Here is a 16,865-nt window from a genome sequence, read left to right as displayed (position 1 = left end):
AACCGGATAGTCAAGAAAAGATAGAGATAAATCATTAACAGAAGTAATAGAATTAAAATGGCAAGGTAATGAGAGTTCATTTTCAGTTGTCATGCAAGGTGGACGGATTTTTTGATCTGTTAGTTACCGATTTATGAGGGAAAGAGTATTTAGAAAATTGAAGAGAATAAATTAACTAAAAAGGAAAAAAAATATATTTTGTTTGTTACATCATGCAAGTCTATGTCTAGTAGAAACAACAAGATCATTAGGTACTTGGATAAAATTGCTATATTTATTATTAGAGGGAAGCACTATTAAGCAATAGGTTGGGTGGTAAGTGGTTTCTGACTCTTCTTGTGCTTTAGAGTGAATGGTTTGCTGATAGATTTTTTGTACAAGTTTTGGACTTGTTCTTGTAAAGTTTGAGTCCCCTTTATATTTGTTACTTTTCATTAGACAAAAAGGTAAGGCTCTACATGCTGCACGATCATGTACACAACCGTTAGATGGATCTGATCATATACGGTACATGATATTTCATTCCATACAATCGTGCACCTTTTCGTTGTCAATAATAATTGAGTTAAGAGTTTTTCTATACACAAATTTCTTAATTGGACAAATGGATCCATGGTTTGAGGTATCAATATCCAATTGCCAATATCTGTATCACTAGCCACCAATCTTGACACCGTGCCAATACTGTATAGATGAAATGATTAGAAACTTGATTGGTTACCACATTGGCACAGGGCCACAATGCCTTTTGAAAAAGGTTCTCTATACTGACAATGCAAGGTATGCTACCACATCTGTCTTATCTCTCTCTTCTCCTCACATGAAATGACCTTGCTAGCCACTTGTTAGGAGACCCCTCTTATTTTTTATCTTCTTCTTTTAATTATTTATTTATTACGATTACTTCTTAGTTCTTACATCGTGGAATCCAAATCCTGATTCTAGACATTCCAAACCATGATTTTAGTGCCCGGTATTGGAACAAATATCGATCAACTTAGAAACCACTACGATATCGGATAGACCGTATCAGACAAGTTTATCCTTGATCCTCCTTTAAAAAACATAGGTTTTTTTGACTGTTTCATCCTTTGTCTATACCATGTCACTGATATCTTATCGGAACAATATCAGAATCGACAAAGTGCAAAACTGAAACAGATACCGATACTTAGAACCATGACTCTCTCCAGAGCAGCCAATTCTTGGGTTCTTGGAACTGGATCGCTATGTCTACATATATGAGGAATCAATTCTAAGGTTTTTGGCACGAATTTCAATTCTACTGGAATTGATAGCACCAATTTGGCCTCGGATTCCGAAATTAAATTCCCTGTGGAATGGAGTGTGGGCAAATCTCCGACACGAATGGCCCTCAATAGACTCTGCAGGGATTCTAATTGTAAAACAAAAAGCATTGAATGGGAAAGCCTCCTTTGGGACACTCATGTGACTCATAAGTAAGAGCTTTTTGGCCACTACTTGCAGGATTTGTAAGATCCTTCAATTTTTTTCCTTTTTTGTTTTTTGGGTAAGCCTTCAATTTTTTTCCTGTTACAAAGAAAACAGAAGAAATGGCAAAATTCTATTCAGTTCATGCTAACCTAATTTGAGTACATTAAATGATAAATGCAATAAAATGGAAACATTTTAATTTAACCAAGTATCTATGCTCAGATCACAATCTCACACAATCAAACCCCAAAAAAAAAAACACCCTAAAATTATCCAATCTTTCACAGTAACAATGCTTAGTAGAAAGAGCATCATAGAACAGGAACTCTGAAATCCCGCTTGTCATTTATTGAAATTAGAAGAAAGGCAAGAAGAACCAAGAGAAGAAGAACAATCCAGACACAAGCAATGACAGAGGAGGAGCCGCCGGCAGTGGAACCGCTGCAGATGGGGTGGTGGGTCCGGCAGCTACGACCTCATGAAAAGGGATGGTGGTAAGAGGGTTTATGAGATCCATCTGGGTTTGCTGCTGCGGCAACACATCGACGTTCAGCTTAAGACCCTTCTTGCAACTTTCAGGGCGGCCACTAGCGAAGAAGCGGGTGCCTACACCGTCGAGGGTGATGCTGTCTAGGCCGTCTGTGTACATACGGATTGGGTTGGTCACATCGCAGGCCTCCATCTCTTCTCTGCTCCCTAGCTCCACTATGCTCTCCCCTGCTGCCGAATACGCAAACCCTGCAAATCCATCCATCCATTTTTAAAATTTTGAACCAGAACAGAGTAATTAACTACAGTTTAACCAACATTCATTGAGACTCATCATCAAACAGTTCATGGTATTAAGAGATAGAGTGAGAAAAGGAAAGCAGAAGTTACAGATTTTATCTCCAACACGGAAGAGACGATCGGCAGCCCACGCAGCGATGTCAGAAGCGATATCCCACCCACGATCTCCTCCCACAACATGATGAACCTGTGTTGCTTCTCCTGCTGAAACCCCTCTTCCTCCTCCCAAGCTCACACTCACCACCACAATAATCAAAACCAAGAGATGTCCCATTCTCCTTCCCATTCTTTCCATCTTCACACTGTTGACTATCTCTGATTTTATTAATGGTTTACTGGTTTAGGGAGAGAGAGAGAGAGAGGGGAAAGATGGTTGGTAGTTTGAGCAGGTGAAGTTGCAGAAGAAGCTTGTGCCTTTCGGCTTAGAACCCTTTACGCTTCTTCTGTGATGGGTTCTCCACTCAGTCTTCTTTATCTATTCATTAACTTCCGAATATAGGAATTTCATTGGTTCTCAACAGAAGCAAAAAGTTAATAACACACCAAAAACAAAACCCAAATCTTATAGAGGAAGGAAAGGAATGGTTGGTAAGTACTCACATTATGAAATTAAATATACATGGAGAGAGATAGATTAACCTGAGTTATTACTTACCATTAGAGCTTTAGTAATAACCATGAAATGATAGAAATACCCCTCTTATACGTCTTACCCAACCAACTAGAGCACCATGGCAACAACCAACACCGCCCTTTCTCTTATAGTCTTATGCCCCTAAAAGAATTTTTCATTATTTGGTTAGGAGTTAGAACCTACAACTATAAGACCTTGTGACATTCTTAGACTTCATATTATTTGTCTAGGAAAAAGAACGCCATTTGATCGTGTAGCACATGTTATCTTTGCATCGAGACACAGGGGTATGAGAAATGACTACCATACTCTTGATCATTTTCATATTTCCAGAGGATGCTTCGCTGCACGATAGGGTGGCAGGTTCTTTCTTACTATTTGTTTTTTCTTATTTTACCAGCTGCCTCTTGGCCCTCTTAAGTAGTCTTCTCTCTTTTTATTTGCTGCTGCATAACCCATTTTCCACCCAAATTTGAGAGAGAGAGAGTATACCAAAGTATCCAAAGCCTCCAAAAATATCTCTTTCTCTCTCACTGCTTCCTTAGCTAGGTAGACAAACGTTTGGTGGGACCCCAAAATATTAAAAGATGCCACGAGTATTTTGTGGTTTGGGAAGAATAAGGACAGTTTGCTTTTTGTGGGTTGGAGAAGATTAGGGGACAGTTATGCTTCTTTCCACATTGAAGGGTTGATTTACAAATCTAAAGTCACTATTACTTTCCATATATGTTGATGGTCCTGTTGATGGTCCGAAATACTCTTTACTGTTTAGTTTTTTTTTGTATCATTAAAGGGAAAATATATATTTTTTTGGTAGAAAATAAGAATATATATATATATTGGTAGAAAAAAGGAAGAACATAGGGACGCTCTTCTCTGTGCTGCAGTGCAAGTTGCGCCCAGAAACATGGGGTGGACGCAATGATCATCCTGCCCCCCTGAGTGATTGACCTATGTGTCTAAGCGCAACCTGTGCTACGGCACAGAGAATATTCTCCCATTAATTAACACCATAGAAAAAACAATACATATTTGCACGTGTTTAGAAATTTAGATCTATGGTTTGAAGAATCGGAATTAGATTTTCGAGAACAAAATCAATTGTGGAATTGGCAAAGGCTATCCGGTTTCTGATTGCGCTTACTTGAATGAAAGGATGAGATTTTTGGACCTTCCCTTTGTGACACTGTTGTTCACAAGAAATTAGTTACATCTACCATTCATCATACCACCAATTTTTTTTTTTAATCTTTTTGTCATTTGTATTCTTTGATAGCAACTGTGCGAACTCGGTCGCTAACTCTCTAGCTAGGAAGGCCCTATCTTTGGCAAGTAAAATAGATTGGCCAAACTCCAATCCTTGGCTCCTGACTTTATGTGAACAGGACTCCATGTGTAATCCTTGCCCCTCTTTTCAATGAAATTCTCTTTTACCAAAAAAAAAAAAAACTGTGCGCAACGAGTCTGGATCAGGTCTCCATCTGCGGACCATGGGGATAGATCTGGATCCTCCATGAGGTGTGGGACCCACCTATGATATGTTGGACCCACATCCCATGGATGGTCCAGATTTGACCCCATGCGTCCCCAGATGGGGATCTGATCCAAACCCGTGTGCAACTACTTGGATTCAATAAAAATGGTTTTAATGCAGAGTATCAGATTAGGTTTCGGTCACTTTGAGAAACATCTCCCAAAATATACTGATCCAACAATCTTGGAATAGAGATTAATTAGAGAGGTACATCATCATCATCATCATCATAGAGAAATGAGGTTTGGGGCATCTCTGTGACGGCCTAAGGCCTAAGGCCTAAGAGCATGGTTTGAGGTCTCGGTATCAGCCCGACACATATTGCATTGCCCGAATGGTGATCAATATCTCTAGTGCAAGCCATTGATCCTGATATCGTGCTGAGTTCGTATTGGTGGAATGATATGGATCAGGACTCAGGAGTAAAACAGTCAAAATTTTATTTTTTTAGGAAAACCAAGGCACACCTGTCCCATACAGGCATATCGATTCTCAAAGTGACCGATACCCAATCTGATTTTGTCCAAGTATCGGGATCGTATCGCCCGTATCGATATGTACCAGTTTTGCTAATCATCGATATCGATACCATATCGGTAGCACGGTACGAACAAAGGGTAAAATGATCAAAAAACTCATTTTTTAAAGAAAATTCAGGGATAATTTTATCCCATGTAGCTAATCCAAGTCGATATTGTATCGATCGATTTACGTGTTGCCAATACCCATTCCGATACCATGCACTAAAACCATGGATTCTATGCATTAAAACCATGCTTACAAGTGGGGAAATATTGGGTCAAGGCTGCGCACGCTGGCGCTGTACCCCGCATGAGTCTGTCAATGTCCCAACCCGTATGGAAATGACCCCTGCTTGAATTAGAACTACTCCAATTCTCATCTTATACTCATCTTTTTTCGATTGTTTTTTTGGTAAGGCATCTTTTTTCAATTCAGAGAAGTAAGAAATATTTATTTCTATAATTATAAGAGAGAAAATTACATCAACTATGAATTAGGGCCTATTGATTTAGTCCCAATCAACCAGGAATAACTCAGATGAGACGATCGGTTCCTGTTGATTCCGATTCTGATCGGATCAAAATCGGCCTAGGGCTGATTGAACACCTAGAAATTGAAATTGCAAGGAAGAGAAGCAACGATTAATTAAAATTTTAATACGATGTAGAGAATAATGAAAGTTGTAACCAAACAATGCACACAAGGATTTATGTGTTTTAGCGAGATTACCTAGGTTTGCTATAAGATGAGGGGTTACAATCACTCGTCCTCATACCTACTTAGATTGATTACAAAGAAAGAACCATGACTACAAATTTATAGCGGAATCCTATGCAGGAAATTTGCCAAAATACCATATGGCTTCTTAACAACCTTTCAGAATCACCACACTTGTACAAGTAACGGAATACAAGACATCAAACTCCCAACATTTACTTCAATAAACTAGAGGATCTTGATACCATATGTTGGAATTTTTCAAAATATTGATGTGGACTTTTAATCCCACATTGGCTATAAAAGAAAAGCTCATTGGGTTTATATGTGTTAGTAGTTAGTAGTTATTATTATCACATGTAATGCTAGAAGAGATTGTACGGTGCACTTGCGAGCGAGGACGGTAATCGTCTGAGCGCGTACGCGTGTGCGTGAGGCGCAATGTGGCGCTTTGGTGGTGCACTTTGCACTTAGTGTTACTGTCTCTGCAACCAGTAACAGTCCGCCTGATTTATCTTGGGAAGCAGGTTTGCTGCAACCCTTTGCAGGATTAGGAGGGTGCAAATACTGTCTTAAGGTCAGAACGACTTCGTTCGACTCAGGCCATCTTTCTGTCCTCTCCTTTTTTTGTTTAGATTTCTAACAATCTTAAGACAGTATTTTTTCAATGGAGGAGACTGCAATCATGAAGATACCTGGGAACGAGATAAGCAAACTTGAGAAGTTTGATGGGTCATTTTTCAAACGTTGGAAAGGGAAGATGTATTTCTTCCTCACTGCTTTGAAACTTGCTCATGTCCTGAACGAAGAGAAGCCAGTAGCACCGACACCGACAGACACCACTGCAGAAGCTTCAAGTGGGGAGACACCGGTGCAGAAACAGCAACACCAGAAGTGGGAGCAAGACGACTTCATGTGCAAGAGCTACATCCTCAATGGGTTATCAAACACACTTTATGATGTGTATGAGCCCAAATTTGCAGACAACACGTCGAGAGAACTATGGGAGGATCTCGACAAAAAGTACAAGATTGAGGATGCTGGTAACAAGAAGTTTCTTATAAGTAAGTTGTTTGATTACAGGATGGTAGAAGATAAGTCTATTATTTCACAAACCTATGAGTTACAAGGTCTCATGAATTAAATCATCTCTGAGGGCCATTCTCTTGACAAATCTTTCCAAGTGTCATCTATTATTTCAAAGTTACCTTTTGCTTGGAAAGATTGTCGAAAAGAGTTGAAACAGAAGAAGGATGCAATGACTATGCAAGAGTTGATTAAGTATATCCAAGTTGAAGAGAATTCTCGCAAACTGGATAAACTTGAATTGGAGGAAAAATCTCCAAAGGCTCACGTCATAGAAAATGCATCTTCTAAGGGCAAGAAGAGAAAGTATGATGGAAAAGGCACTGTTTCTGAGAAGAAGAAGGGTACAATTATTAATCCCAAAGTGGCTTGCTGGAAATGCGAAAAGCCGATCATTTCAAGAAACAGTGCAGAGTTTATATCCAGGAGAAACAACAAAAGGACCAAGCCAATATGGTTGACAATGATGACTGGGCTGCTATGATATCTAAGGTATATGCAGTGGGTGATGATGAGGAATGGTGGATCGATTCCTGTGCAACCAAACATGTTGCCAAGAACAAAAATTTGTTCAAAGTTTATGAACCTATAGCAGATGGACAAGATCTCTTTATGGGAAATTCTTCAACTGCTAAGGTCATAGGTAGAGGCACAGTGGTTTTGAATCTCACATCCGGGAAAAAGCTTACTTTGAATGATGTACTTCATGTTCCTGATATTAGGAAGAACTTAATGTCTGTAAGCTTGCTTGACAAATATGGATTTAAAATCCTGTTTGAGTCAGGGAACATCATAGTGTCCAAAGGGAGAGTTTATGTTGGGAAAGGATATGCATCGAACAGGATGTATAAATTTAATATGATTAATAAAAATTCATCTTCTGCTTACATTGTTTCTACTTTTGATACATGTCATTCTAGACTTGGGCATGTTAATTATAAGTGCATGAGAAATATGGTTAAATTAGGTTTATTACCAGAATGCACATCTTTTAGTTATGATAAATGTTCTGTATGCATCAAGTCTAAAATTGCTAGAAAATCTTTTAAGAAAGTAGAAAAGAATACACAACTCTTAGAATTAGTACATTCTGATTTGTGTGAGTTAGAAGGTATTCTAACTAGAGGTAGTAAAAGATATTTCATCACATTTATAGATGACTGTTCAAAATACACATATGTATATCTGTTAAGGACTAAAGATGAGGCTTTGGAGAAATTCAAAATCTACAAAGCCGAAGTGAAAAATCAATTGAATCGTAAGATTAAAATCTTACGAACTGATAGGGGAAGGGAATACTTCTCCACTGATGATTTTTGTGAAGTTTATGAAATTATCCATCAAACAACGGCACCCTATAGTCCTCAACAGAATGGAGTAGCGAGAAAGAAAAAATATGACTCTACTTGAAAATGGTGAATACACTTTTACTTACTCGACTTACCAAAGAATTTATGGGGGAAGCATTAATGACTGCTTGTCATATACTTAACCGTATACCCCATAAAAAGACTAATATCACTCCCTATGAATATTGGATGAAGAGAAAACCTTCTCTTAGATATTTCAAAGTATGGGGATGTAGAGCATTGGTAAGATTAACTGATCCTAAAAGACCTAAATTAGGTGAAAAGGCAATTGAATGTATTTTCATTGGCTATGCCCAACATAGCAAAGCCTATAGATTTCTAACGATGGAATCTACAGAGACCGTTAGCTAAAATACAATTTTGGAATCTAGAGATGCTGAGTTCTTTGAGGATTCATTCTCTAGGAAATAGAAGAATGAAAATACAAACAAGGAGGATCAAGATATTGTTCAATCAAATTCTGAGAATAATGAGAGTGTTGAACTTAGAAGAAGTAAAAGAGTTAGAGTGAAAAAATCCTTTGGTCCAAATTTCTATCAATTCTTTGTAGAAGGAAACAGAAATGAAGTTACATATTCTTGTGTGTATAATGTTGAACATGATCCATTGACTTTTCGACAAAGCCATGAATTCTCAAGATTCTGCTTTTTGGCAAGAAGCTATAAATGATGAAATGAATTCTCTCATGGGTAATAAAACATGATTTTTAACAGATTTACCTCTTGGATTTAAACCTATTGGTTGTAAGTGGATTTTTAAGCGAAAGCTTAAAGCTGATGGAACCATTGATAAGTTTAAAACTAGGCTTGTAGCTAAGGGCTTTTAGCAAAAAGAAGGTATTGATTATTTCGATACATATGCTCCTGTTGCTAGAATTAGTATAATTAGATTGTTAATTGCTTTAGCATCAATTAATAAACTTGTTATACACCAAATGGATGTTAAAACTGCTTTTCTAAATGGAGATTTAGAAGAAGAAGTTTACATGGAACAACCTGAAGGGTTTGTTTTGAAAGGTCAGGAAAGTAAGGTTTGTAAACTAGTCAAATCTTTATATGGTCTAAAACAAGCTCCTAAGCAATGGCATGATAAATTTGACCAAAAGGTTGTAGCAAATGGATTTAAAATAAATGAATCTGATAAATGTATTTATTCTAAATTCAAGAATGGACATGGTGTTATAATATATTTATATGTTGATGATATGTTAATCTTTGGTACTAATACACGCACTGTTTTGGAGACAAAGATTTTCCTATCTTCGTGTTTTGATATGAAAGATATGGGTGAAGCAAATATAATTTTGGGAATCAAAATTATTAGATCATCTGATTGTATTTCTTTAACACAGTCTCATTACATAAAGAAAATATTAAAGAAATTCAATCATGACGACTGCAAACCAGTTGCTACCCCATATAATCATTCTATTAGATTAACTTCTAATGAAGAAAATTATATATCTCAATTGGAATACGCTAGTATCATTGACAGCTTAATGTATGCCATACAGTGCACTCGTCCTGATATAGCTTTTGCAGTTGGTGTTTTGAGTAGGTTTACTCATAACCCTGGACAAATTCATTAGAATGCAGTTTCTAGAGTACTTAAGTACTTAAAGGGCACAATGAATTATGCATTAAGTTATAAGGATTTTCCCGCAGTACTAGAAGGATAGACAGATGCTAATTGGATCACAGGATCCGATGAATCAAAGTCCACAAGTGGTTGGATATTTACCTTGGGTGAAGGATCAATTTCTTGGGGATCCAAGAAACAGACTGTAATTTCACACTCCACTATGGAGTCTGAATTTATCGCTTTAGCAATGACAGTAAAGAAAGCAGAATGGTTTAGGGACCTCTTAACAGAGATTCTTCTGTGGCCTAAGCCAATACCTGCTAGATCAATATCTTGTGATAATGAAGCAACATTATCAATGGCTTATAATAAAGTCTATAATGGAAAGTCAAAGCATATTAGTTTAAGACATAGTTATGTAAGAGAACAACTCATCAAAGAATTTGTGACTATTAGTTATGTAAAGTCAAAGAAAAATTTGGTTGATCCCTTTACAAAAAGCCTGGATAGGGATGTGGTATGGAAGACTTCCAGGGAGATGGGTTTAAAGCTTTTAAATGAGAGGTAACCTGCAAGTGGAAACCAACTAGACACTAGACCAACATCTAATCAACTAGTTCAATGGAAAAACACTTGTAGTAATAATCGGTTATGCACTCAACTAATAGAGATAAGATCTCTTGACATCTCAAGGTAGTGCATGTTTGTATGGAGAAATCGACAGAGGGTAGGATCAATCCTTCAATGAATCTATGCCTTATAGGAAATGTAAGTCATACAATTGCATTTTATTAGATTCACCTATATAAATGCAGGAAGTGGGACCGCTTCTGCGAAATTCAAAGCTTGTCTCTAAGGCACTTATGAAAACCTAAGATGAAAGCACAAGGCCATAAAAGTGCGGGTGTTATTGAAATTATGTTCAAGTAAGTCATATGTCTAGTATATTAGATTTGTCGCTATAAAATTCTAAGTTCAAGGCTACGACTACTTCGTTTTTGACAAGTACTAAATTATTTTAACAACATAAAGGTTCAAGTAGAAAGACACCTTTATGTAAGTATGATTTAGAAGTACAGAGAGTTTATTGACTGAGGTTCAATTATTTTAAAAAATTGGGGGAAATTGTTGGAATTTTTCAAAATATTGATGTGGACTTTTAGTCCCACATCGGCTATGAAAGGAAAGTTCATTGGGTTTATATGTGTTAGTAGTTAGTAGTTATTATTATCACATGTAATGCTAGAAGAGATTGTACGGTGCACTTGCGAGCGAGGACAGTAACCGTCCAAGCCCGTACGCGCGCATCATCGCAGTATATAGCCTTAATGTTTTCAGGATCGACGGTGTCTGATCAAAGGGTGCTTAGGATCGATCCGACCGTTGGATCGGTGGCTGATCAAAGAGGGAGTGCAACCCTTGGTTTAACATTGACCCCAAGAGTTGCAGCCCGCACGAACAGTCAAGGGAGCCCAGCCCAATAGTTATGACCTGTCAAGTCAAGCCATATGAGCCAATGGGTGTGACCCATCCGAACAGGCCTTGTGGGCCTATAAATGGGCCACGAATTCTCTCAATCCAGATATCAAAAAAAAATCTCTGATGACTTCACAGTGTTACTGTCTCTGCAACCAGTAACAGTCCGCTTGATTTATCTTGGGAGGTAGGTTTGCTGCAACCCTTTGCAGGATTAGGAGGGTGCAAATACTGTCTTAAGGACAGAACGACTTCGTTCGACTCAGGCCATCTTTCTGTCCTCTCTTTTTTTTGTTCAGATTTTTAACACCATAGCTATGTTCCATTGGTTTTTTTTTTATTTTATTTTATTTTTTTTATATAACTATTTTATTGACTAAGGCCAAATTTAGTATGATTTCTATTTCAATTTCGGATTGATTTCATGAAATAGTCAAAAGATAGATTTTTGGTCAAAAAGTTGAAATTGTTTTAGTTGTATCAATATGAAATATTTCAAGAATTATAAAATCCCATTGGTAGTTCAAATATGAGAATATATTCTTAATATTTCTTTGGGAAGGGTGGTGGTGATAGTGGTGACGGTGGTGGTGGACCATTAGGAGAAAAAGAAGGGTGACGTTTTATTTTTAACATGAAATTATTACTTTGCCCATCAAATTAACTATGTGCTCATTAAAGAGCAGGAGTGAAATCAAATGAAATAGAAATTCTGAAACAGCCCCTCAATTATTTTAGAGTTTCTATACCACTTGATTTCTATTTCACTGAAATAAGGTGCAAAAATTCCTCCCCCCCCAAAAAAAAATTGAAATATAAATCATACCAAAACAGGCCTTAAAAGAAGGAAGCAATGGTTAGTAATGAAGATCAAACAATACACTAGGTGATTCAAAAGAGGGTTGCAGATATCGTTTAGAATCCGATTCTGATTCGAATCAGGCGATTTGCTTGATCTAATTCCTATTCCAACTATATTTGCGATAGAGAAAAGAAGTGAAGCTTTGAGGTGCAACTTGGACTGGGCTAAGTTGGATAACTGATGAACTTCAGTGGGGCTAAGCCCAAGAGCTGGGCCGAGAAATTCCGAATTTTAACCTAAACCTCTCATGGGCTGGCCCAATTAGAGCCTTCTTCTGACTCTTTTCTCCTGGCTCATGTAGTCCCTAATCATCTGTGTGCGTTCTCAACTTATTGTATTTACTCAACATAAACAGTCACTTGAAGATCACAACAACCTCTCATGACACCAAAAGAGGGGAAAGGTTGGGGTAAGGAGAGCCCAAAGAGTAAAATATGTGTACTTTGATTAATTCAAAAGCCAAAGTTATTAGGTGGAGAGGCCCAACTAATATATGAAGTCATCAAAGATTTTATAGTTGATGTGAGACTATTTTTGACACTCCCCTCTATGTTACCCCTTTTTTTTAGGAGTGACAATACACGTGGTCAAGGTTCTAAAACTCGATCTCGACCATGGTCTCGATCAGGTCGAGTTTATCGAGATCTCGAGATCTCGGCGAGATAGTGTATTTTGTTTTAATGTTTTGAAATTATGTTTTAGTGGGCATAGGGCCATAGTTAGATCCGAAAATTTAAGGTAAGCTTGTTTTAGGCTTAATAAACATATTTAAAGGTTTAAATTAAAGAAAAAAAAAACCCAATTAGGTGTTTTGAATTTGCACCATTGGTTGGCAGTTAAGACCGAACCCTTGATGTAATATTGCCTATTCTACAGATTATTTGGATGATATGAGACATAATTGGCAAGTAAAACAATTAAATTATGCACATAATATTGAATAATTATTTAAGAAATAGTTAAAGACTTAAAGTTTCTATTACAAACCATAAGATACAATGAAGGATTCACAATGCATATCACATAGACACCCAACCTAAGTACAATGAATAATACATAAGTCATAGACACTTTAATACCCTAGTCTTGCACGTCTTAACTCCCAAGTCCCAACAATATAATACTATGACTCTATGAGTACTGAGGAGGTCGAGATTCTCAAAATATTCGAGATTTCACCGGGATTCTCGAAATATTCGAAATCTCGGTCGAGTTTTTCAAGATTTGACATTTTGTTGTTTGGTATCATATCTCTTATCGACTAGCTCGACTTTACTGAGATTTCCAAGATTTCGACGAGATTTTGAACTATGCACGTGGCACGTGACCCCTCTTTTGGGTGACCATACATGGCTATATTTTTTATGTTAAGTCAGGTGTGTTTTTTTTGGTAAACAGTCAAGTGCTTTGATACCATGGTGAAATGTCTAACCCAAAATCTTAAGCTATTAGGTGGAGAAGCTCAATCGATATATGAAGTCATCCAAATTTCTATAGTTAGCCGATGTGAGATATTAACAACAAATTTTGAGGCAAACTTTACTTTCAACAAAGAGAGCCTAAGAAAAAAATATTCAAAGTTTATAACTAACAGAAGTACTTGGAACCTCTCCTTTCATTTCCTACTTATTTTTGCCAGCAAATAATTAAAGGATTCAAAATAAAAATTGGAACCAGCCATTTTGGAGCAGTCAATTCTAGGTTTTTTTTTTGCGATTAAATTGTTGACTTTTCATATCCGAGGGGCCGATTCTAGGGTTTTGGGATTGATCATCAGATTCGGATCGAAATAGGCAGGAACTGATTCACTCCCGATTCCAAGTTTAAAATCCTTGATCACAATTAGGATATTGCCCAAACACAAGTATAGATCCTTATTTAATAGTGGTGTAAAAAAAAGGAAGAATGTTCTCTGCACAGCCTGCACCCAGGCACATGGGCAGCCTATGCAGGGGGGCAGGGTGGTTATTGCACCCACCCCCATGTGCCAGGGTGCAGGCTGCACTGCAGCACAGAGAACAACGCCTCTAAAAAAAAATTGGCCAGCCCAAACCTACCCGGAGCTCGGACAGGGCCGGGCTGGGTTTAGTGTTTTCCTAGCCCTGGTAGGGCCAGGCCAGATCTGGGTTGAGGTATACTTGGCCCTGGCAGGATTGGACTGGGCTTGGGTTTTGGTCAAGGCTCTTAGGGCTGGGCTAGGGTTTAGGGCAAGCCCGGCCCACACCCCTAGTTGGTTATCTTGTTAAAATATTATTTTAACAAGATAACCCACTATAATACTATTGACTACATGAAAATCCAAATATAAAGCCCAATCCTACAGCCAATAAAAAACAAGCACTCATCTAGGCATCTGCCTGGCCCAAAAAGCCCATTGGGCCCATCAAGAAATGGGCTTGGTTTGATGGGGTGTAAGGTTATTGGGATCATTTACTTGTGACGTTTTTTTGCCACTAGGTAGACATGAATGGACATAGGAGATATAGAGACACCATGTGACAAAAGGATCCTTCATACACAACTCACCGTTCAGAAAATGTCTTAAAAGTGAGGTTAAAAGTTGAAGAAAATTGTAAAATAAAAATTTTATCTTATAATTTTATAAATCTCTGAACTTATTAACCATAAACCACTATTCTTGGGTTGGGATTTGACTAGTGAGAATGGTGGAGATATGACCCACCTGGTCCATTCAAGTCTACCATGTCACAACAAACATGACCTTATGGCAAAAATCAAACTTCAATATTAAAATGTTACTTTTAAAGATTTTTAGAAGAAACAAAACCATATTTATTTTCAAAGAAAGACTATATGTGAAAATTATATGACCATCCAATAAATTGTTAGGAAAAAAAAAAAAAAATTTAGGAGGATCAGGCCATTTGCGTCCACCAACCTTCCTCCTCAAATGCAAAGGCCATTTTCCTGGTGGTGATGAGGTTATTGGGGAATAGTAAGGGTATTGTACTCCGCACAATAAGGAGCAGAGCATTTATGACCCTAGATGGATGTACTTTTCCTTCACCCATAGTGCAAGAAAACTTTTTCCTAAAAAGAATTGGGAAGGGTTCACTAGTTGGCAGATCATGGAGATTTAGGGACAAAATAGAGGGGGGGGGGAAATAGAGGATAGTTTTGATGATTCATCCAATAGGGGGTGGATTTTATTCCATTTGAGTGATATGGTGCTCCGGACCACTATGTCAGTTGGTTGGTTGGCGGGCCAGGAAACTTTCTCCAAAAAAATTAGGAAATTTCAGCCCACCAATTTGAGCCCACATGGACAACTGATTTTGGCTAACTACCTGTTGGATTAGTTGTGCACATACTGGATTAGGCATGAGCCAAATTTCAAACTAAAACTCAACCATATATCCTCCCATGTATGGAAAAGGATTCTGTCCAGCCGTGGCGGGAGCTAGACAATCCAGCCACTAAACGACAGTAAAATTAGGGGTGGGGTGGTCATTTCACATGTGGGGCCCACCATGGCTGGACAGGAGCTAGGTCCCCCGTGTATATATGCATACATTTTTGTATATTTTTTCAGTGTCTGTGTATCTTCGTGCACTCTCCTAGTCTCTAGATGTTTAAAGTTTTATTTTGTCATTTGGTGAACTCCATTTAGGCTAAAACTTGACACATAGTAAATAAATAACTCTTGGTCTACCCATACACAAAATTCAAAAATAATAAAAATCAACCCTTCATGCGGTAGAGCTTATGAGTGTCAAAAGTTGGTTAATTTGCACTGGTATGCCAGATCGGAACGGATCAATCAAAGTCTAAAATCAGACTAATCGGTTATTAAACGATATGATGTCGGATCTAGACCGATTATTATTCGGGCATCATGGTGCTTGGTTGTAGCCTGATGGATGTCCGATCGGAAGTCGGAACTGACCAACACTGGTAACTGATTCTTTATATTCTGTTTGCCCATTTATAGCTTGATCAACTTGTTTTATGGCATGTTTACAAATCGTTTATAGCCCAATTAGACAATTTAAAGACAGACTATAGCCTCATTAATCCGATTAACTTGACCCTGATTAGCCTTGAGGCTTGATTAACTAAATGATACAATAGTAGTGCGGGAACTTAAATTGGTAGGAACCATTAAACCCAACCAAAACTGACAAGAACCAACCGGTTGACACCCCTAGAACTGTAGAATTACTGGTTGCCAATAAAACTTGAAAGAACCATCGTCCATTGATGAAGGATTGATAGAATAACTTAAGCAGAAACATTGATGAAGATCAATAAGCATATATACATACATAATTATAGAGGTGTGATTGGTGTACCTAAATCCATGATTGTAGAAGTCAAATCCTTTCTTGACGATCTCCGTTGCACACGAACTGCATCGGTCTAGCATACCCTCTTCTACAACATTTTAGGTTTTTTCAGGTTATTCATTTAATGGGCTAGTGACAATTATTTATAGTGGTGAGGGTAAAGACCAATCCTGCAAAGAAATTAGGGCTTCCTTCCTATTAAGGAAATAATACTTTAGGTTCACATATGGAAACTAGACTCATACCATTAAAGCAGCCTCCATCAACACTACTAAACTGATTTGATTAAAACAAAATTAGGACTATACATGCCAACCCACCTTATGAAAATCTTTTAAAAATCACTTTTCCTGTTGTGAAAAAGTGGTGTAAAGGATAACAAGAAAGAAAAAGTAGAAGAAAGGGTAACTCCCATAGGTTTGGATAAATGGTATCTTTCTTAACTGAAAGTAACTCATGAACTAGACATTATCATGGGCATGTACATGTATCACAATTCTTAGATGAGTACTAGTAATGTCCAAGATATAAA

General features: G+C 37.6%; 1 protein-coding gene across 1 annotated transcript; it reads right to left on the bottom strand.

The window, feature by feature from the left end:
• Positions 1 to 1,796: 1,796 nt before the first annotated feature.
• On the bottom strand, positions 1,797 to 2,627 carry LOC122642663 (mavicyanin-like). The gene is made up of 2 exons (XM_043836205.1): positions 2,335 to 2,627; positions 1,797 to 2,193 (listed from the first exon to the last, which is right to left on the bottom strand). The coding sequence occupies exons 1-2, from the start codon at positions 2,537 to 2,539 to the stop codon at positions 1,811 to 1,813; spliced, it is 588 nt and encodes a 195-aa protein (XP_043692140.1). The 5' UTR covers positions 2,540 to 2,627; the 3' UTR covers positions 1,797 to 1,810.
• Between the last annotated feature and the right edge of the window lie 14,238 nt (positions 2,628 to 16,865).

The sequence above is a fragment of the Telopea speciosissima genome, chromosome 10 (assembly GCF_018873765.1).
Source record: "Telopea speciosissima isolate NSW1024214 ecotype Mountain lineage chromosome 10, Tspe_v1, whole genome shotgun sequence".
Classification (NCBI taxonomy): domain Eukaryota; kingdom Viridiplantae; phylum Streptophyta; class Magnoliopsida; order Proteales; family Proteaceae; genus Telopea; species Telopea speciosissima.
Note: the sequence above shows the minus strand (reverse complement) of the source record. Positions and strands in the feature narration are given on the sequence as shown.